Source organism: Vicugna pacos, chromosome 2 (assembly GCF_048564905.1).
Source record: "Vicugna pacos chromosome 2, VicPac4, whole genome shotgun sequence".
Taxonomy (NCBI): domain Eukaryota; kingdom Metazoa; phylum Chordata; class Mammalia; order Artiodactyla; family Camelidae; genus Vicugna; species Vicugna pacos.
The window spans coordinates 14,626,628-14,650,353 of NC_132988.1; the positions used below are offsets into that span (position 1 = coordinate 14,626,628).

Below are 23,726 nucleotides of genomic sequence, written 5' to 3' on the forward strand. Positions count from 1 at the left end.
AACAGAGATGAAGCCAAAAAGGACAATTTCTGATTGTAATAGCTGGTTTCTGTTTCCTATCACCAAGCAAAAGAAGGTCTTGCAGGGTTTTAAAGGAGCAGCATCCATGGGACAGAAGAATGACCTCACCCTCGGTGCCCCTGCCAGGTGCCTCACCCCACTGTGAAAACAGGGAGTTGATTTCCAGCGTGAAACAAGCCAGAAGTATAGAATGACATTTTCAGGTGACAGCTGCGGTTCTATTGCCTGTAATTAGCACCTCTTAACCCGCAAACCTGCCTGTGCCTTTTGCAGGCTGTCGAAGCTCAAATCCGAAGTTTTGGGCAGACACCTTCTCAACTCCTGATAGAGCCACATCCTCCCCGAGGGTCAGCCATGCAAGCGGTAAGTGCCACCTTCACTCCCCTCATCCCCTACAGCACTCTGAAACTATGCTTGACGTTCGTAAGTCTTCCATTGTGCTTGAGATTCTCCACCACACCTGGGCCTGTTCCTCGTATGCACTGTTTGTGAGCCTGCTAACAGCCAGCAGACAGCACATGCTGGCCTGGAACCTTCGGGAAGGCAGCTGCTGCTCCAGGGCTCTAGCATGTCATCGGGTCATGCTCTGTGTTGCAGAAATAAAAGGTCCATAATGGTCGCATATCCTCACTGGAGGATAAAGACTCAGCACGTGAGATTGATAAGTTTTCTGGTTTGCTCCTATGAGTGTCTAGCTGCTGCTGCTTCTTCTTTTTTTTTTTTAATTGTTTTTATTCTTGACATCCTAATGTTTTTCAGTTTGGGAGTTTTGAAAGTCAGCCTAATACATAGGATATTGTTACTGAGACTCAGGGACCTTGGAGGAAAAACTGATGGTGTGATAGCCCGGATACCCAAAGCCTGCCTCTCTTTCCATGTGGTCTTCCATCATCAAGGAAGTTAGCCAAGGCCACTCCCACAGTAAGAGTAGTGTCCCAAGAGAACATTTCCACAAGACGTCTCAAAGCTTCCTTTTGAACTCGCACGACGTCATTTATGCCACATTCTACTGGTCAAGGAAAGTCAGAGGCCAGAATCAGGAGAAGGGAAATAGGCTCCAGCTGTAATGTGCTGTTCTTCTGTGGTTCTTGAAATTTCAGCAGGGATATTCTTTTTTTTTTTTTTTAATATTTTTTATTGATTTATAGTCATTTTACAATGTTGTGTCAAATTTCAGTGTTCAGCACAATTTTTCAGTTATACATGAACATGTATATATTCATTGTCACATTTTTTTCTCTGTGAGCTACCATCAGATTTTGTATGTATTTCCCTGTGCTATACAGTATAATCTTGTTTATCTATTCTACATCTTGAAATCCCAATCTATCCCTTTCCACCCTCAGCCCCACTGGCAACCACAAGTTTGTATTCTATGTCTATGAGTCTGTTTCTGTTTTGTATTTATGTTTCGTTTGGTTTTTTTCTTTTTTTTTCACATTTTTTTCTCTGTGATTTATCATAACATTTTGTGTATATTTCCCTGTGCTATACAGTGTAATCTTGTTTATCTGTTCTACAATTTTGAAATCCCAGTCTATCCCTTCCCACCCTCTACCCCGCCCCCCCGTAACCACAAGTCTGTATTCTCTGTCCATGAGTCTATTTCTGTCCTGTATTTACGCTTTGTTTTTGTTTGTTTGTTTGTTTTTGTTTTTTAGATTCCACATATGAGCGATCTCATATGGTATTTTTCTTTCTCTTTCTGGCTTACTTCACTTAGAATGACATTCTCTAGGAGCATCCATGTTGCTGCAAATGGCATTATGTTGTCGGTTTTTATGGCTGAGTAGTATTCCATTGTATAAATATACCACCTCTTCTTTATCCAGTCACCTGTTGATGGACATTTAGGCTGTTTCCATGTTTTGGCTATTGTAAATAGTGCTGCTGTGAACATTGGGGTACAGGTGTCATCCTGAAGTAGATTTCCTTCTGGATACAAGCCCAGGAGTGGGATTCCTGGGTCATATGGTAAGTCTATTCCTAGTCTTTTGAGGAATCTCCACACTGTTTTCCATAGTGGCTGCACCAAACTGCATTCCCACCAGCAGTGTAGGAGGGTTCCCCTTTCTCCACAGCCTCTCCAGCATTTGTCATTTTTGGATTTTTGAATGACGGCCATTCTGACTGGTGTGAGGTGATACCTCATTGTAGTTTTGATTTGCATTTCTCTGATAATTAGTGATATTGAACATTTTTTCACGTGCTTTTTGATCATTTGTATGTCTTCCTTGGAGAATTGCTTGTTTAGGTCTTCTGCCCATTTTTGGATTGGGTTGTTTATTTTTTTCTTATTGAGTGGTATGAGATGCTATATATTCTGGAGATCAAGCCTTTGTCGATTTCATTTGCAAAAATTTTCTCCCATTCCGTAGGTTTTCTTCTTGTTTTATTTCTGGTTTCCTTTGCTCTGCAGAAGCTTGTAAGTTTCATTAGGTCCCATTTGTTTATTCTTGCTTTTATTTCTTCTAGGAGAAAATTTTTGAAATGTATGTCAGATAATGTTTTGCCTATGTTTTCCTCTAGGAGGTTTATTGTATCTTGTCTTATGTTTAAGTCTTTAATCCATTTTGAGTTGATTTTTGTATATGCTGTAAGGGTGTGTTCTAGCTTCATTGTTTTACATGCTGCTGTCCAGTTTTCCCAACACCATTTGCTGAAGAGACTGTCTTTATTCCATTGTATATTCTTGCCTCCTTTGTCGAAGATGAGTTGACCAAAAGTTTGTGGGTTCATTTCTGGGCTCTCTATTCTGTTCCATTGGTCCATATGTCTGTTTTGGTACCAATACCATGCTGTCTTGATGACTGTAGCTCTATAGTATTGTCTGAAGTCTGGGAGAGTTATTCCTCCAGCCTCTTTCTTTCTCTTCAGTAATGCTTTGGCAATTCTAGGTCTTTGATGGTTCCATATAAATTTTATTATGATTTGTTCTAGTTCTGTGATATATGTCCTGGGTAATTGGATAGGGATTGCATTAAATCTGTAGATTGCCTTGGGCAGTGTGACCATTTTAACAATATTGATTCTTCCAATCCAAGAGCATGGAATATCTTTCCATTTTTTAAAGTCTTCTTTAATTTCCTTCATCAATGGTTTATAGTTTCCTGTGTATAATTCTTTCACCTCCTTGGTTAGATTTATTCCCAGATATTTTATTACTTTGGGTGCTATTTTAAAGGGGATTGTTTCTTTACTTTCTTTTTCTGTTGATTTATCGTTAGTGTAAAGAAAGGCAACTGATTTTTGAACATTAATTTTGTAACCTGCTACCTTGCTGAATTCTTCGATCAGCTCTAGTAGCTTTTTTGTGGACCTTTTAGGGTTTTCTATATATAGTAACATGTCGTCAGCATATAATGACACTTTTACCTCTTCTTTTCCAATTTGGATCCCTTTTATTTCTTTCTCTTGCCTGATTGCTGTGGCTAGGACTTCCAGGACTATATTGAATAGGAGTGGTGATAGTGGGCATCCTTGTCTTGTCCCAGATTTTAGTGGGAAGCTTTTGAGTTTTTCACCGTTGAGAACTATGCTGGCTGTAGGTTTGTCATATATAGCTTTTATTATGTTGAGATATGTTCCCTCTATACCCACTTTGGCGAGAGTTTTTATCATAAATGGGTGTTGAATTTTATCAAATGCTTTTTCTGCATCGATTGAGATGATCATGTGGTTTTTGTCCTTTCTCTTGTTGATGTGATTTATTACATTGATTGATTTGCGTATGTTGAACCAGCCTTGTGTCCCTGGGATGAACCCCACTTGGTCATGATGTATAATCTTTTTTATGTGTTGTTGGATTCTATTTGCTAAAATTTTGGTGAGGATTTTGGCGTCTATGTTCATCAGTGATATTGGCCTATAATTCTCTTTTTTTGTAGTGTCTTTGCCTGGTTTTGGTATCAGGGTGATGGTGGCTTCATAGAATGAGTTTGGGAGTATTCCCTCCTTTTCAATCGTCTGGTAGAGTTTGAGAAGGACTGGTATGAGTTCTTCTTTGTATGTTTGGTAGAATTCCCCGGTGAAGCCGTCCGGTCCTGGACTTTTATTTGTAGGGAGGCTTTTAATTGCTATTTCTATTTCCTTTCTAGTGATCGGATTGTTCAAGTGTTCAGTTTCTTCTTGATTCAGTTTTGGTGGACAGTATGTTTCCAGAAACTTGTCCATCTCCTCTAGGTTATCCAGTTTGGTTCCATATAGTTTTTCATAATATTCTCATATGATAATTCTGTATTTCTATTTTGTTTGTTGTAATTTCTCCATTTTCCTTTCTTATTTTGCTAATTTGTGCTCTCTCTTTTTTCTTCTTTGTGAGTTTGGCCAGAGGTTTGTCGATTTTATTTACTTTTTCAAAAAACCAACTTTTGGTTTGGTTGATTTTTTCTATGGTCTTGTTAATCTCTATTGTATTTAATTCCTCTCTGATCTTTATTATTTCCTTCCTTCTGCTGCTTTTTGGGGCTTTTTGTTCTTCTCTTTCTAATTGATTTAGGTGGTGGGTTAACTTGTTTATTTGAGATTGTTCTTCTTTTTTGAGAAAGGCCCGTATCGCTATAAACTTCCCTCTTAGCACTGCCTTTGCTGTGTCCCATAGGTTTTGAGTGGTTGTGCTTTCATTATCATTTGTCTCAAGGTATTTTTTAATTTCAGCTTTGATTTCCTCATTGATCCATTGTTTTTTCAATAACATATTGTTTAATCTCCATGCTTTTCTTTTTTTCTCCTTTGTTTCTCTGTTGTTGATTTCCAGTTTCATGGCATTGTGGTCAGTAAAAATGCTTGAGATAATTTCTATCTTCTTAAATTTGTTGAGGTTTCTTTTGTGTCCAAGTACATGATCGATCCTGGAAAATGTTCCATGTGCACTTGAAAAGAATGTATATTCTATTTTTGGGGGGTGTAAAGCTCTGAAAATATCCACCAAATCTAGTTTTTCTCAGCAGGGATATTCTTTAATGATCCAAAAAAAAAAAAATTCAGCATAGTAACAAATACTGAATTGCGTGATAAAAATAATTTTTTTAAGGTACAGGCTATAGGTAAACCTCAGTAAAACAGGCTGCTTGTTACTGTTTTAAATTAAGAATAGGGAATATGAAATTGGTTTCCATAAATATAATGAATAATTTAAAATAGATTCCGGTTCCCTGTTGTGGCTTAGCATGGTGCAGTTTTGAGAGATGCTGGGAAGGAAAGAGTAGCAGGGAGGAGGGCCGCGGGTGCAGACATGGGCCTTCCTGCCCTGGCTTGTTTTCTTCCTGTCTCTTCTCATTTTTCCTTCTTCTTGGTGTCTTTTCCTCTTTAGCCCTTTGTCATCTATTCTTCTAAGTCGTTCCCCTCTTCTTTCTCTAATTATATGAATTGGCCATTATTGTAAACTACAAGTGTTTAAAAAATTATTTGCATTGCCTTTCCCCCTGAATGTTTTTAAGCGGGTGAAGTCAGATTTAGCAAGAACAATGGAAGATAATGCCATAAAAATAGTAAGAATGATTTATGTTTGGGGTTTGGAATTAGTTTTAGTAATAGCCTGTCGATGAGACGCAGGCTGGCTAATGGAAGCACCTCCACTGCTCCATTGACTTTCTACCTGGGTCACTGCACAGCCTTGGTCACTGGGGCCAAGAGGGAGTTCCTACCGCCAAGCCTCTGTCCTCGGCGGAAGGATTATCGGTTCACCGAGGCAGATCAGCTCCGCCCCGCCGTCCCTGGGCTGGGAGGGCAGGGAAAGCACATGCTCCCTGGAGGATGGGAGGCCGTCTTCTCCATTGTCTTTATCCTCAGAATCGAATACCTGAACTCCTTTTCAGACTCGTACAAATGGTGTTTTTCCTCTTACATGTACGTGGGTGGGAAAGAAAGGTGTGTTAGAAAGAAACCAGAGTTGTCAACGAGTGCGCGCTTAATCTGGGAAAACCGAATGAAATCTGGCTGGCTGCTTCCTACTTCTACGCCAGGCGGGGCTCGCAGAGGCACAAGACCGAAGAGGGTGTTTTACTCCTCCCCCCCATACTTGACCAGTTGTCCTGCTCGTCCGTCTCCCTAGCCTAGCCCAGTATGCTGGGCCGTGCTTTTTCCTGTTTCCAGTGCTCCTTATTCCACACCTCTTAGCCAGGGGTGTGATGGAGCTCCCCAGGGAGTGCCCTGCTGCTTGTCTGCACTGGGAGCTTAGGAGGGAGAGCTGGAGGAGCCTGGAGAGAAGGCGCCCTGGAAGGATGCGGTGGACCATTCTGGACATGGTGTTTGCGGCTCTCTCTGCAAAAAGGGCTTGTCCTTGCCATGTGGCCAAGAGTTGGCCCACTAGAGTCACTGTGTAAACAAAACATTCTTCCTATACGTTAGAGATTTTTCTGTGTTTTTTTAAGGGCATAAACATTGGAATTATTGAATTTGAGCCTGATTGTATTTACAGTATGAGCTGTTAAGCTCAGAAATATGTATCAACTTCCTTTCAGTGAGACTGCATGATGTATGTTGTACTCTGACTTTCTCAGAGTTTATAAATTGACTTTAGTAAATATTATTTAAAGAACCTACGCCATTGAAAAATAAGGTTTGATGTTCCAGGATGACGTTCCTTTCCTTTTCCCAGGACGTCTTCGCAGCTAACTTGTGGGATATTTTGTTGATTGTTGCTCATTGTTTCTCATTTTCACCCAATTTTTACAGAATTCCTTAAAACTGTATAAAAGGTTCTTTGTTTGACAAAGATTACTTATTGATGTCAGAGGTTTTAAAAATCAAAGGCCCCAAATGTTTATTAATTGTGTTTACTACCATTCAGATGAGTGCCCCCATCAACCGTCACTGCACCCCAACATACACACACACACGCGCGCGCGCACACACACTGCAGAGATTAAAGCCACCTCGTGCTGCGTTAAGTGCATGAGCCATAATATACACCAGGTGTAGTAATTAGCAGGCACATGAAGGCTGCCTATTTGTCTGGTTTTGCTGCTGTTGCTGTATCCCCCTGTGTTTTCACACCATCAGATAGTTGGATTTAATTGAGGCCACATCAGATGAGGCATTACTGACACCTTTAATTGAATGAGCATCCAGGGAGGATTAACTCATAATATTGATTGGCTTTTAGCCACTTGCTCAGAAGGGTGTCTGGGTAGCTTATTAGTTGCCTTTATTTACACCTTTATGCAAAGAGTGCAAATAGGAATTCTTAGTGCAATATGTTTTTCTAAGTACTCTTAATAACTTTTTTAAAAGGACTGATAATAAAAATGCAAATGTATTTAATTTTTTATTAGCAGTTCGGAATAAATATGTGTTAAATATATGTGGCTGCCCATTTCCATATACCTGGTGTTTTGAAATATGGCAGTAGGAAAGCCACCAGAAGTCCTTCATCAAAGTGTTTCAATTCTGAATGATACTAATCAGCTATTAGAAAATAGACATGGTAGAAGAGAACTGCTGAAAATGGACAGTGCAATTACTGCAGGATAGCAGACACACTGCCGCAAAGTATAAATAAAGCCGATAAATCAGAGTGGTGTTATTTATGTCTCGGGTTATGACGTATGGTTTGTAGGAATGTTCTAAATCCTTAGTCGTCTTCCAGATTTATTTTGTTGCTAGTGATTAGAACAGACAGTATTTTGTATAACATTTTCAATTACTTTCTGCTTTTCAAAGGAGAAATTAAAAGTCTTGAGCTTTAGTTTCTTTAGTGAGAGGGAGGAGGGGCCTCTAGCTAGGGATTTCTCTTTATCCTTAGCTAGAGCAGAAAGCAGTGGCATTTGCATTATAATAGGGCAGTGTTTATGACTTGGTACACTATATAAATATATTGTTTTTACAAGTACATTTAATTATATGTTACTTTGAAACACTTTTATAATTAAGTTGGTGTATTGCGTTCATAAATTATTTCTCTACTGTAATAATACATGCATGCTGTACAACTGTTGTTTATAAATATATTTTTAAATTAATTACTTTATTTAGTTGTCAAAATCTTCATGCTAACGCAACCCAACTTTTGATGTTCTTTGGAAGTTACCTCGGCTTGCTTTGTACCTACTGCCTCCTCTCATTCCTTTTTTAACTTGTGTGCTTAACACACAGTAGCAATTGGAATGGCTTGACACTATCCCAAATATTTTGCCTATTTAAATCTAAATTGGATCATTCTTTTAGTTCTTCATGGGAATGGGGTAGGTAAGGGAGTTCATAAAATTTATGGATTCTTAAAGTGCTTCCGTTAATGTATTTTACTTCAGTCATTGAAAAATTCAACTAACGACCTGCATGAAAAATAAACACATTCTAAATGCTGTTTCTATAAGCCTTTCTGCTCACTGGGTAGCTCTTGCAACCTGTGTTAACGTGGTCTTCCTCTTCTTTTCCTGCACCCTCTTTCTTCCTTGTCTTTCCTTGTCTTTTCCTTCTTGTATATTTGGGTCTTGTCTTGCCCACTCAACAGTATCTCCTCCTGCAGAGTCCGTTGATGTTCACAGACCAAGCTCAGCAGGATGTTATCATGGTCCTAAAGTTCCCCTCCAACTCCCCCGTCACTCATGTGGCGGCCAACACCCAGCCTGGGCTGGCAACTCCTGCTGTGATCACCGTCACTGCTAACAGGCTGTTTGCCGTCAACAAGTGGCACAACCTTCCTGGTAAGTAAAGGCACAGTCAGGGCAGCATGCCATACAAAGTTGTCATAATACCTGCCTGATAAATATATTATGTCTCAGTCAAAACGTTTACTACTTTGAAAGGCTTAAAGAAGTCCCCTCTCAGGCATATAATACAAATGTTAAAAACATAAACTATTCTTGGCATCTGATGATTTGTCTTTTTTCCTTGGAGATAAATGTTATTTCTCATATAATGATATTCTATACTGTGTCCATAAGTAGTATATATTTATTTATCAGATGTCCCCCTTTTTGTACTTACTGATTTGCTCAATAAACCCTTCTGGTTGTCTGCTGATGCATGACATGGAAGGATCTGTTGTGGATGATAGAAGAAATGAACACGCACAGTACACAGCCAAAATATGGCAAGCCCATAAGCACATTCTGTTCTTTCACTTAGTGCCGAATAGTTAGGGTGGCTAATGGCAGGATACTGAAATAACCATGAAAATCATAAACTGTCAAAATTTAAAGAGACATGAGGGTTCATATAGTCCAGGCCTACATTTTCCCAATGAAGACACTGAGCCCCAGGGAGCTTGCCTTGTTCAGTATCACATATGGCCAGTCAGTGACAGAGCCAGGTTTGAACCCAAGTTTTCTAACTCAAATTTTATGATCACCCTGCTGTGATTTATTGCCTCTCATTAGAACAGGAATGTTGGGATCTGGATTTAGCACTGTTCTTTTTGGCCACTAGTTAGAGATTCTTTTTTTAACAAAGGAAAATCTTTTAAAGTCCTGGAGATCATAGGCTTTTTGCCCCCAAGTCGTTGTTTTACGTAGGAAGTTAAAAAGATAGATTTTAATAGTCTGTTAACTTGCTATTAAATCTGTAAAGTGTGCATAAAGCATTCCCCATTATAATACCTGAAATGGTTGCAAAAATATAAATTCTTGAACATTTAATTGCAAAGTTAATATGCAAGAGCTTTTAGAATGAGACAGAATTGAATTGACATTCAAACAAAAACTTGGTGCACTGACCAAGCTCAATGAGGTATCATATTTATCATGAAAAATCTGTGGCTGGTATCAGAATTTATTAAATATAGCTATTTTCCTGGCCATTCACAACAAAATGAATGCCAGTGTTATATTAGAGGATAGATTTTATAAATAGTGGGAAGGTAAAGATCAAGGCAGATATAATGTCTCTATTAGTAGATCCTTTTATTCCTTTTTCTTTAAGTGAACTTAAACTTACAGAAGTAAATGTATATGCAAATGATATAGTTTAGGACTAAAGATTATAATTTGATTAACAAATGTGATTTTTTTGTTTCTTTGTTTCTGTAAATACCACTTATTAGAAGAAAACCGTGTTGCTGGTGTGTTATGTCACATATACCAGAGGAGCTACCTGCACTGTGTGCAGTTACCCTTGGAGCTTGCCACAAGTACCAGTGTGACTTCAGGGCTACCACAAATGATGCTTACCTGGGTGGCTGTTTGTGGCAGCTCTGACAGCCTCTTCAGTTTAAACAGAGTGACAGTATATGTGAGGGGTGACAGACCCTTTCAAGTGCTCGAAAGCTCTGGGCACTCTGGGCCTCCTACCTGTAGTCCAGCCCAGCAGGAGCTGGCTCAGCAGGAACTGAGCGCAAGCAGAGGGCTGCCAGGTCTCCAGCTGATGCTCAGTTGTCAGACTCCCCTCCTCAGCACTGATGGCTGCGCTGCTGACACTCCCTTTTGGAGCAAACCCATTTCCCTGCCTAGAAGGCTGGCTTCCCTTAGCACTTGAGTGTCAGCTGTTGTTTTCCCTACTTCCAGTTTTTCTAAAGCTCTGCAAAGTGCTTTAGGGGTGGCATCCTTCTGCTGGAGCTCCACAGATAGTATATCCACCTACTCTGAGCCCAAGCTCACTTTCCTGTAAGATAAGAGCTTGGGAGACTGAATGTGTTTTGCCAGTTCTTTGCCTAGAATTCTCCCCAGTGAGCCTTCTTTGGGTCTCTACCTTGGGTCACTAGTGGTTCTGTCCCGAGCCTCTGGCTTTACAGTACAGCACAGCAACTCTTCACCAGATAAATACAGAGAATGATAACATGTGGTAATACACAGGTGATTATCTTCCTACAATGCGATCTTGAATTCTCAGCTACACCTCCACCTAAATATATTAAGCTTCCATTTTATTAAATCTATGCCTTATTTCAGGTATGTTATGTTTACTTACATCTGATCTTTCATCTTATCTTGTACTGCCTTTACCTGTCAGTATGCCTTGATTTAAAACAAATGTCAAAACTCCCTAAGTTTTTCTTCAATGACTATCAAATTCATGTTACACTTTTTTTTTTTTAAGTTTAGAGTCTGGTTCTTTTCTGAGATTTTGTGATTTCCAGAGCTTGTTCCTTAGACAGCTAGCTCCTGTCACTGTAGTGTCTGAGTCCTGATTTAGGGGGGGGAAAAATCTTTATCCTTCCTGTCTCATTCAAAGGACCTATAGAATCTCCAAAAAAATTAAATAATGGCAGCTTATGTTATAGAGCGTCTTCTAGATTCTAACTACTGTTTTAATCACTTCACATGTACTGACTCACTGAACCCCCTCGACAACCTTAGGATGTAGGTTCTGTACATATGAAATTGCCATTTTTATAGGTTAAAATGTCAGGTATGGTGGGCTCATGTGGTTTAACTTAACCCATTTTATAGATAAGGAAACTGAAACACCAAGACGACATAACTTGCCCAAGGTCACACCGGCAGTTAGTGGCAGAACTGGGATTTGAGGAGTGACCAAAGACGGTTAATTTCCTAAGTCTCTTTCACTGACATTAAACCACAGCTTGGTTTTAATGTTTCTATGACCCCAGATTCTCAGAGACATAGAGATGGTAATCGGCAAAGACAATTCAGTAAGAGTGAGTTACATGGCTTCCGCTCTTTAGCTACATTAATTTCTTGTACATACTCAACTATAATTTTTAGTGCTGGTATTGTACTTAGATATTTTATCAGAATTAATGATCTTCCAAACATCCTTGAAAAGTTGGTATTTACTAACAGGGGAAATGCTGACATTATAAATTTAAAACTGTTCTAATGAAATCACTGGAATGGATCCCATTTTTATTTTCAACCCCTCAAGGACAGTGAGAAAGAGTTCTTAAAATCGCATGCTATTAAGCAGAGCTCTGATGCCAACCAAGCAGTAGTTTAAATGCTTATGAGTCTATAAAAGGCAGATACTGACCAGGGTGAATGGCTGAGTCATTTGAGGAAAATAATTTGGAGAAGGGCCCAGAATTTAACTATGAGAATTACAAAGCTGAAAAGATCATTTATTCCACACTCTTCATTTTGGGGTTTGTGATTTCCCTTAAGTTTCACAGCTAGCCAGTGGCAGCTCCTGGTTCCTAATACCCTTCCTTCCTCTCTACCTAAAGTCCTTCTACCTTTCACAGGGAAACAGCCTACAGAATCTCTTTTCAGTTACAAAATAAGTATGCCTGATTCTTAGAACCATTTTGAGAATTAAACTATTCTTATTATGGATTGATTTTTGTTACTGATTTGCTTCTCAGAGTTTTTTTTAAGTGGAAACCATGGAGATATTAAATATTAATAAAACTTTCAAAAAAAACCTCAATCAGACCTTTAAGAAAACATTTCAGCCAAATGCATTTAACTAAAACATTTATCTGCAGATAGCTTTCTTTATTTTTATTCAAACTTTCAATTGATTGATTTGAAGTGATGGATGAAACATTAAATGTTCCTTGACTTAGAGCTTTCCCTTTCTCCATCATAAATTGACATTTTTGTGGCTCCTTTGTGCTGCAGCATTCAAAACTGCCTTTTTAAGAAGTAACAAAAAAATAGTATTTGCTACAGTCAGCAGATGGTTGTCACATTTTGTTTTCAGCGCGCTTTACCACTTAATTTTGTTTTGTTGCAGCATCAGAGGTTGCCAGTCAAGCATCTGCTATAGCTTATGGCCCAGGACTGCAGCCACTGCTGATGGCACATGTTCAGAACAGCACTAATCTAAAATAAATGTTTAATAAGCTAGCCACAAAAGCACCTGGATTTTTTTTTCTTTCAATTTCACAAAACCATACAAGACAGAGTTTGGGGGTTGGAAACAATTCTATATGAGATTTGACTTAGGCATTTTAATGTAGCCTAGTATATGAGAAATAATGCTTGCTTTTTTTTTTTTTTTTATCTTTTGTGAATTCCAGCTCATCAAGGTGCTGTACCAGACCAGCCATACCAGCTGCCAGTGGAAATCGATCCTCTCATAGGTCTGTCACTTCCTTCTCTCTTTGCGATTCATTAAGCTCTGTATGGTGGCCCTGAAGTGTAGATTACAGTTGTTTTTCACTTGCTGGTTGCTGGGAATGGAATTTTCCTGATAAACCATTTGCATGCAAATTGGAATGCAATGAGCTGTGGCTATGCTGGTATTTCATCAACTCCCCCTCGTTGGTTTGCCTAATTTGAACAGGCCTAGGACGCGTGTCACTGAAAATTAATATGGATGCTGTAATAATGTGTGATTGAGAATGCGCATGAAGTACTGTCAGGATAATATTGGATCTTTTCATCACTCAGACTTGTTGATGAGCAGGAGCGAGGCACGTTATGATGGATTGGTGCACCAGTAATGTGATGGAGCGCCTTTGCTAGGGAAATTTTCATAATAACAGTGGGGTTCTTAGCAGCACTGTGTTGTGAGAAATAAAACTGTAGTGCCAGGGTTTCATCATTAAAGGAGATCAATCCTTTCTTCCTGGACCATCCGTTCAGTCTGAGGGGATTAATGTGCAATTGCAGAGCAGTTTCAAAGTTGAAATATATTGCCCAGCCAATGGCAATGTTAAGATATTTGTATTCATTTTCCTAGGGTCCTACAGCCCAATAAATTGCCATTGGAGGTTAAATTTGTTCAGGGAGGAAAAAAAAAAAAAAGGAGACCAGAAAGAGCCATTGGGATGAAATGAGCATGTGCAGCAGATAACTTAGATTTAATTGCTGTTAAGTTCTTTCAGTAGGTTAGTTGAAATCTCTAGTTTAGCATTTTTCATCCTATAGTGAGGATTTCAAATGTGGCTCCACTAAGAATGTTGAGCCTTCGTATTAAAGATGCTATTCAGTAACTTTTAGAATAAAAAACTCAACTGCCTAGCTGTAGAGATATGCCAGTGGCATGGATGTCTGGCTTACCATTTTGTCAAATCTTCCTGGCACAAATAAATCTGTTAGTATTTTTAAGTTTTTAGATAAAGCTTATGAATAAGCTAATTTAGTATTTTAAAATTCAAGATATTCAAAAAAAAAAAAACCTGAAGGTGTTCCCTATGTGCATGTCACCTTTTTTTGTCTCTGATACCATTATTTCAATAGTGAGCAAAATGGTCACCATTTACAGAAGATTTATCAAGATGAGCTAAATATAAGCTCAGAACTAAGTCATTTGTCATTTCCTCAAATATAAGCAGAGATCTAAGCAGTAACTATCTCTATGAAAGATAATTAGCACCCTGGTTCCTAAATCTTGTTTTGCATTGAACAGATATGACTTACTATATATTTTTAAAAAATTAAATTCCCCCTTTGATAAAGTTTTAAGAGTCAGGAAAATAATAAAAAACTCTTTTGCTAAGCCACTTAAAGAATGATTTCTGAAATATAGAATCATTGTTTGTCTTAAAACTTGACAATGACTATCCTACAGTATAAAATCTTAATTAAATGGATTCAGAAATTGTAACCCTTCGACCAGGTATGGGTGAACTTTTTTGGTAAAAGGCCAGATAGTCAATGTTTTAGGCTTTGCGGGCCGGAGGGTCTTGGGACGCAATTACTTAACTCTGCTGTTGTAGCACAAAAGCAGCCACAGGCATTGTGTAAACAAGTGAGCGTCGCTGCACCCCAATAAAACTTTATGTACCAAGCCAGGCACAAGCCAGATCTGTCCTGCGGGCCATGGTTTTCTTCCATGCTCTAGATGATTGGTCATCAGACTGTTCGCTCCTGCATCCCCTAAAATAATTGTTTCAAACCATGTACCTTCTCACATTTGTCAAGTTGACATTTGGAAGTTTAAATGTGACATCATCACAAGTGTAAATAGTTGCAGAGGTTATAATTTCTGGCATCGTGTACAAAATTTTAAATACACATCTAGTAGTATCTAAATTTGAAGTGAATTGGTACTCCACATTTTCTGTTTTTAAAAAATGCCTTAAAAAGCTTTTTAACATTTGAAATTTTCTTTGTTCCTTTCTCATCTTGAATTTAGATTTTCATTCTCCCTTCCCTACTCAATTTTAACTTCAGAAAATTGATTACCCTATTACACTGTTTTCAACAATAAAAATATGTATGTTTATTTAAATGTTGAAGTTTCTTGTGACCATAAGGCTCAGCTCTTAAAAAATTGATCTGCATTGAGTTATTACAAATATTATTAAAACACTTATTAAACTTATAAATTATAAATTTTAATAAGCAGTATTAAAAACCAAATTTATTAGAAATAGGAACTATAGCTTTAATGAAGTCGATGGGGCACCCCCCCTGAATTAGCTCACATATATATGGATATATATTATTTGTTCCTGAATGAGACAGAATTTATCAACAGTTCTATCCTAATTTTTTGTTTTTATAAATGGAAGCTCTGAGAAATGTTACTTCCATAAGAAAACAGATGGGGAAAGAGTTTTGTTTTAACAATGTCATTTAGATCTTTGAACTCTTTCTGAGTTATGTGACAAAATTCATTGAGTGATCTATTATTAGGAATTATTTTTATAGGCTGTCATTAAAAGATCATTTTAACAATCTATCACTGAACTTATTTTTAATGATCTATCAATTGACAACATGATTAGATCCTCCTTCCATTTTATTGAAAGCAATGAATTGGAAACCACCTGCCCTGAAAAACGTTTTGATACCTAGGCATTCCCTTTCTAGCATCACATCAGTACCTTGAATTGTCCCTTTATTTGGCTCTCAAGAGATTTTTATACCCCGAGGTAAAGCCCCATAGTTAGATTCTGTCTAGTGGAACAAGAGTGTGCATTGGGGGAGGTGAGAAAGAAAAACTCACAGGAGAGTTCTCAGGCAAATCTGTTTCAGGCAAGAGAACATATGAAAGTTGAGGAACTAGAAATTGATTCCCTTCAAACCATCTGTGCCTGTGTATCCCATGGGAAATCTTATATCCACCCCTCTACGGGTGTGCATGCCCCAGTTTGGAGACTGCTTATCTAGACAAATATACCTAATTTTCATCAAATGAAAATACTTTCAGTACTAAATCTCAGGAGGTTTACTAGAGAAAACAGTGAGATAAGGAAAGGCCATTGTGAGATACATAGGTTATATAGATTAGGTGGGATGGATGGATGGATGGATGGATGGATTGGGGGTTGCAATATTAAATTATAACTAAGCACTTGTTTGGAAAATAGTTCATCTGAACACTGAAGGGGCATCAGCCTTTACCCATGGGTACTTTGTGGTCATTCCGTTCAAAATGATGCCCATGCCCAGATCTGTCAAATTAGGTCCTCCCAAGAGATCATGCCAAAAAAGACCAGTGAAAGTTTATACCACAGAAGCGAAAGTCATATAAACATTGACAAAATAAACATTTTTATAATTTTCATGTGGAATGAAGCACTGTAGTCACCAGTCTAGGAAATACTACATAACTCGGTTTTAATTGCTAGGTTTCTTGGAATTAAAAAAGCTAAATTGTGTAACACAGCTTCCCTGCAGTGAGATGCTGCTGTCTCTCTGTGATACGCTGTGATACCCATAAAAACTTTTTTCATCTGCCAACAACTTCCCGTTGTGAGGAAGGAGGGGGAAAGGGGTCCCCAATCAGATTCCTACCCTTTTTACTACTGATTTCACTTTCTAGCCCATGAATCTCCCCAAAGTACATGAAGCCTCTGGTTTAATAATCTTATATGGTTAAGTTGTATAATCAGACACTAGCGAAATTTTACAGTATTTCACATGTATATAATATGTATATGTTTGCTGTGCTGTATATACGGTGAGGCCAGGGGATATTTTATTCTCTGTACTCCAGCACAGCACTGGACAGTATTTCAAACACTTTTTTCTTCTGTATTAGTTTCTGAGCCTTCTACTGAATTGGCCACATTAACTTAATTATTACATAACAATGAATATAAGAGAGATCTTTTTCTATTTTAAATGTTTATCAACAATGCATGTAAACTCTTCCAGACGATTGAAAAGGAGGGAATACTCCCAAACTCATTCTATGAAGCCACTATCACCCTGATACTGAAACCAGGCAAAGACACTACAAAAAAAGAGAATTATAGGCCAATATCACTGATGAACATAGACGCCAATATCCTCACCAAAATTTTAGCAAATAGAATCCAACAACACATAAAAAAGATTATACATCATGACCAAGTGGGGTTCATCCCAGGGACACAAGGCTGGTTCAACATACGCAAATCAATCAGTGTAATACATCACATCAACAAGAGAAAGGACAAAAACCACATGATCATCTCAATCGATGCAGAAAAAGCATTTGATAAAATTCAACACCCATTTATGATAAAACCTCTTGCCAAAGTGGGTATAGAGGGAACATATCTCAACATAATAAAAGCTATATATGACAAACCTACAGCCAGCATAGTTCTCAACGGTGAAAAACTCAAAAGCTTCCCACTAAAATCTGGGACAAGACAAGGATGCCCACTATCACCACTCCTATTCAACATAGTCCTGGAAGTCCTAGCCACAGCAATCAGGCAAGAGAAAGAAATAAAAGGGATCCAAATTGGAAAAGAAGAGGTAAAAGTGTCATTATATGCTGACGACATGTTACTATATATAGAAAACCCTAAAAGGTCCACAAAAAAGCTACTAGAGCTGATCGAAGAATTCAGCAAGGTAGCAGGTTACAAAATTAATGTTCAAAAATCAGTTGCCTTTCTTTACACTAACGATAAATCAACAGAAAAAGAAAGTAAAGAAACAATCCCCTTTAAAATAGCACCCAAAGTAATAAAATATCTGGGAATAAATCTAACCAAGGAGGTGAAAGAATTATACACAGGAAACTATAAACCATTGATGAAGGAAATTAAAGAAGACTTTAAAAAATGGAAAGATATTCCATGCTCTTGGATTGGAAGAATCAATATTGTTAAAATGGTCACACTGCCCAAGGCAATCTACAGATTTAATGCAATCCCTATCCAATTACCCAGGACATATATCACAGAACTAGAACAAATCATAATAAAATTTATATGGAACCATCAAAGACCTAGAATTGCCAAAGCATTACTGAAGAGAAAGAAAGAGGCTGGAGGAATAACTCTCCCAGACTTCAGACAATACTATAGAGCTACAGTCATCAAGACAGCATGGTATTGGTACCAAAACAGACATATGGACCAATGGAACAGAATAGAGAGCCCAGAAATGAACCCACAAACTTTTGGTCAACTCATCTTCGACAAAGGAGGCAAGAATATACAATGGAATAAAGACAGTCTCTTCAGCAAATGGTGTTGGGAAAACTGGACAGCAGCATGTAAAACAATGAAGCTAGAACACACCCTTACAGCATATACAAAAATCAACTCAAAATGGATTAAAGACTTAAACATAAGACAAGATACAATAAACCTCCTAGAGGAAAACATAGGCAAAACATTATCTGACATACATTTCAAAAATTTTCTCCTAGAAGAAATAAAAGCAAGAATAAACAAATGGGACCTAATGAAACTTACAAGCTTCTGCAGAGCAAAGGAAACCAGAAATAAAACAAGAAGAAAACCTACGGAATGGGAGAAAATTTTTGCAAATGAAATCGACAAAGGCTTGATCTCCAGAATATATAGCATCTCATACCACTCAATAAGAAAAAAATAAACAACCCAATCCAAAAATGGGCAGAAGACCTAAACAAGCAATTCTCCAAGGAAGACATACAAATGATCAAAAAGCACGTGAAAAAATGTTCAATATCACTAATTATCAGAGAAATGCAAATCAAAACTACAATGAGGTATCACCTCACACCAGTCAGAATGGCCGTCATTCAAAAATCCAAAAATGACAAATGCTGGAGAGGCTGTGGAGAAAGGGGAACCCTCCTACACTGCTGGTGGGAATGCAGTTTGGTGCAGCCACTATGGAAAACAGTGTGGAGATTCCTCAAAAGACTAGGAATAGACTTACCATATGACCCAGGAATCCCACTCCTGGGCTTGTATCCAGAAGGAAATCTACTTCAGGATGACACCTGTACCCCAATGTTCACAGCAGCACTATTTACAATAGCCAAAACATGGAAACAGCCTAAATGTCCATCAACAGGTGACTGGATAAAGAAGAGGTGGTATATTTATACAATGGAATACTACTCAGCCATAAAAACCGACAACATAATGCCATTTGCAGCAACATGGATGCTCCTAGAGAATGTCATTCTAAGTGAAGTAAGCCAGAAAGAGAAAGAAAAATACCATATGAGATCGCTCATATGTGGAATCTAAAAAACAAACAAACAAACAAAAACAAAGCATAAATACAGGACAGAAATAGACTCATGGACAGAGAATACAGACTTGTGGTTACCAGGGGGATAGAGAGTGGGAAGGGATAGACTGGGATTTCAAAATAGTAGAATAGATAAACAAGATTACTCTGTATAGCACAGGGAAATATACACAAAATGTTATGATAAATCACAGAGAAAAAAATGTGACAATGAGTGTGTATATGTCCATGAATGACTGAAAAATTGTGCTGAACACTGGAATTTGACACATTGTAAAATGATTATAAATCAATAAAAAATGTTAAAAAAACAATGCATCTATATTATTTTTTCCCTAAAAAGTGAAGACTATGGTACAAAAAGCATAATAATCAGATGCAGAAATTTATTTTGTTTGTTCTGATTTCTGTTGGCATCAAGTTTCTCTAGCCATGTAAGAACCATTATTTGTATTGGAAAGTTGGTGGTGAAATAACTCTCAGATCACTAGACATAAAGCTTTCTCTTTGGTTGGCTTCAGAATGCCAAAAACAAGCATCTCAGTGAAAATTCCTTTGCTGATAAAGACATACTTGATAGTGTATTTCTAGAGGATTATTACTCTTCACATGTGCACGATGTTGCTCTGTGTCTGACCTCGTGCCTGTGACAAACCCCATCTCAGGTGCTCTGTAGCACTTTGAAAACACACTGCCAGACTGTCTTGTTTTATTGCTTACAGAAGTAGGAAGAAAGTGGCAGTGTGCTGTGCTTTGACTTTTTCAATTACAAATATCTTTAATAAATTGTCATTCTACCCTTTTGCTTACATGCAAGTGCAGCTGTAAACGGGGGAAACGGGAGTTCACATCTAGTTAAAGACCTGTTAAAGTCAACGTAGTCCAAGATGCTACAATTTTTCAAATATATGACATTTAAATTCTACTATCTCTTCCTTGTGACAAAAAGTTAAAGGTAATAGATTGTCACAACATGAATCCATTCTCATGACAATAGATACAATGAGATTGTCAGAAACACAAACCTAACTGTGATGCAATCTGGAGATACTAATCTAGTTTGGTCCTGCCCAAGAGCTAGATGGCATGTTCTGAGAATTGTGTACCACGGATTTTAAAATCGTAGGATATTATTGTTTCTTTCCTCGAGGCAAGATTTCCCACTGAGCTGCTGAGTTTGGCTAGTCACATTCTTCCAAAAACAGGGTGTGTTTTCCTCCTTGGGTTTTATATTTAAAATTAAAGAGCAAATATTATTCTGGATTGTGTTGTCTCTCCTCCCTCATCCCCAACCCCCAGTGTGAAAAACTGTAGGATTTCTTTGCATGTGTGGGTTTAGTAGGCTTTTTTGTTCCTTCCTCTGTTCTCACAGCCAGCAACACAGGAATGCATAGGAGGCAAATCACCGACCTTTTAGACCAAAGTATTCAAGTCCATTCCCAGTGCTTTGTCATCACTTCGGACAACCGCTACATTCTCATCTGCGGCTTCTGGGATAAGAGTTTCCGCGTCTATTCTACAGACACAGGTAACCCCGTCATTTCTTCATCAGTGAACTAAAGTTTATGACAGGTAGCATGGACAGACTTAGACTGCTTGCTCCTCTTCTTCCTGCCAAAAGTTACAGAATTCTAAAATTTTGTAAAATAAAGACAGTTTTCCCCCCTTCAAGTAATAATCTACTCGATAGTCCATTCATAAATTAACTTGAGAATGTTTTTAAGAGGCAGTTTTGTGTAGGTTTGTCTCCCAAGCGTCATACTTACAGAATGAATGATTCATTTTGAAAACGTATCCTGGTATGTAAATACCATATGCATAATCTTACAGCAAGTGTACATACGGAGTGTAGGTGTATTTCCCCACTTTAGTATTATCAAAAGATTTTTTTCTTACTGGAAATTCTCATTAAGTGTATTTCTTGGGAGTGCATATCTTGCTTCCACCCAATTCTACGCAGAATCTTGCTGAAAGCTATACTATCATGAAGGAAAGTAGCTGACTACTGATTTTATGGGTGATGGGAGCTTGTTAAAAAATTTAAGTTTAAGTCTACATATTCACTTGCACACATCTCTGTAAGGGACAAACCAAACTTGAATCAGTATTATTACAGGATATCCAGTTCAGTAAATGCTTATAAAAATATTTGCATATAAGAAATTGAAAATGAAAAATTTAATGGACTCTTTTAAAGTATTTTAGAAACTGTTAGAGGATGCTATAAACTTACAGTAAATATGTAGTTTTATATTTAAAACAATTACAATTAGATATTAATGCATTAGAACTGGATAGATACTATGGAAGTAGATCGACTAAAGCAAAAATCTACAAATACCTTGATTAAATGTTGTGGGAATAGGAAATTTATAAAAATTGACCCTTCTAATTACATGTTGTAAAGCAACTCATCCTTCAGTCATATTAATAGTCTCTATAAAATATGTGAATGTGTCCATGCTCCTGCCTTAATAACTATAGTATATTGAAAAATCAGTTCTCAGTTACTCAAGGAGTTTGCGTTAGGCGTATTTTGATGATAGTGTTATAACCTGGCAATCAGAAGGTAGGGAAAAATAGTTGTTTTTATGCATGGTCTTGTTTAATTTTTATTTTATGGAATTGATGATCTACTTTTCTTATAATCTGCATTTTTATTCTGTAGGTAGGTCCAGAAAGAAAACATCAGTTTTCAAGTCTTTCTGATTCCTTGGGCTTTTTCTAGATGTCTAGGTCTATGAGATTGATTACTCCTGAATGTAAAACTCCTCCAGAATTTTTTAAACATGCCATAGGGATTGCTGAGTTTTCCTAAAATACATTTATTATTGTAATTAATTTTCTCTGATTTAATAATCCAATTTAAAATTGAACCTTCTCTTACACCATTATGGTAGAGACAACCTTAGCATTATTTGACCTCAAATTGTGCTCCCTTCTTGCAGAAACTTTCACATTTAGATTATTACATCCTCTCACAAGGTTTTCTTAAACATTCTTTTAGATTACATACTGTTTTTTATACATTAAAATTATTTTAACAATTTAATAAGTGCTGCCCATTTGTACTCAGCTTCTCCCTCACCTCAGCCTCTTCACAACCACTGGTATGTTGTTTCTTTTGTTTTGGGTAGGTAATTTGGTTTATTTATCATTTATTTTAATGGAGGTACTGGGGATTGAACCCAGGACCTCGTGCATGCTAAGCACACACTCTAGCACTGAGCTGTGCCCTCCCCCTGCTACATTCTTCACCTCTATAATTTTGCCTTTCCTAGAATGTCATAAAAAGAGATCAGATATTATGTCAGTCTTTGGTTTGACATTTGAGGCTTTTTGAGTTTGTTGACATTTCATATCATTTTAAAAGACATTGACTGTGAATATTTGTAAAGTAAAGCTAACCTCGCTTTTATGTAATATGAATAATTAAAATAATTCTGATAGTCACACATTCTGTAGAATTTACAGAATTCCTTCTTTCGCTGACACGATATCATGTTGGCCTCACAGTAATCCTGTGAGATGGACAGAACAGGTCCTTAGCCCCATTTTTCAGATGATGAAACTGAGGTTTAGGAAGGTTAAGTAACTTGCTGAAATTTGTATAGATAATGGTACTAGAACTGAGCATTGGAGCTAGATCCTCTGACTTCAGATGTGACATTTTTGTGATTATACCATGTCATCTCACACAGGTGTTAGCTGTTTAAAAACTAGGCTTCTAGTATATCTGCCATTTTACTTTAGACCTAATAAACTAGATGACTTTCCTTCCACTCTTCTCAAAAGCCCTCTACTTTACTGTGTTTTAAAATGTGCACGTGCACTTGTGTGTGTGTGTGAAACATTTTCATAAGCAGCAGCCTCATTTTAAACTTCATTTCAGCAGGACTGACTTAGCATGTACACTAAAAATATTTATACTTGCCAGAAAAGTTGTGGAAAAAAATCTCAAATGCTAGTCCTAGTATCTTTCTTAATATCTCATATACAAACTCGGATGCTAGTTTTATTTAAAATTATTTGTTAAGGTAAATATGTTTGAGTTATAATAATAGGAGTAGTCAATATTTTCTCCTAAGTTTGGCAGAAAAGCAGGGAAAAATTGTATGATCAATAATATATAATGCCAAAGCTATCACAAGTGTTGAATTCAATTATATTTTGGCACATAAGCCAAAAAAAAATCCTTCTCTTATTAGATTTGGCGGGGCGGGGAGGTGGGAGTAGGGAGAAACACGGTTGTAACAGGAAATTCTTTAAACATAAATCATGTTTTCGGGACACAACCAGAACAGCAGAGGCAACAATAAAACCTTCCCTCGGCAGTGGGAATTATTTTCAGGCCACATTTTAGATTCAGTGGTGCAGAGTCCTGAGCTTGAATTTTTTTTTTATTTGTAGCACAGCTGTCAAATAAAACATTAACTAGAAAATTTGTTCTGTCAAAAAAAGGATATTCTAGTGCTTGCGGTAATATTTGATATTAGTGTG

General features: G+C 37.5%; 1 protein-coding gene across 4 annotated transcripts in view; it reads left to right on the forward strand.

The window, feature by feature from the left end:
- The window catches only part of LRBA (LPS responsive beige-like anchor protein), a 623,871-nt gene that overhangs the window by 568,530 nt on the left and 31,615 nt on the right, over nt 1–23,726 (forward strand). For 3 of the 4 annotated variants that reach the window (XM_072975847.1, XM_072975846.1, XM_072975852.1), the window contains 4 exons: nt 295–384; nt 8,474–8,666; nt 12,881–12,943; nt 20,599–20,754. In XM_072975847.1, the coding sequence (XP_072831948.1) occupies nt 295–384; nt 8,474–8,666; nt 12,881–12,943; nt 20,599–20,754 (502 nt within the window). The remainder of the gene's footprint in view (nt 1–294; nt 385–8,473; nt 8,667–12,880; nt 12,944–20,598; nt 20,755–23,726) is intronic. The other variant, XM_072975849.1, reaches the window with a different exon arrangement.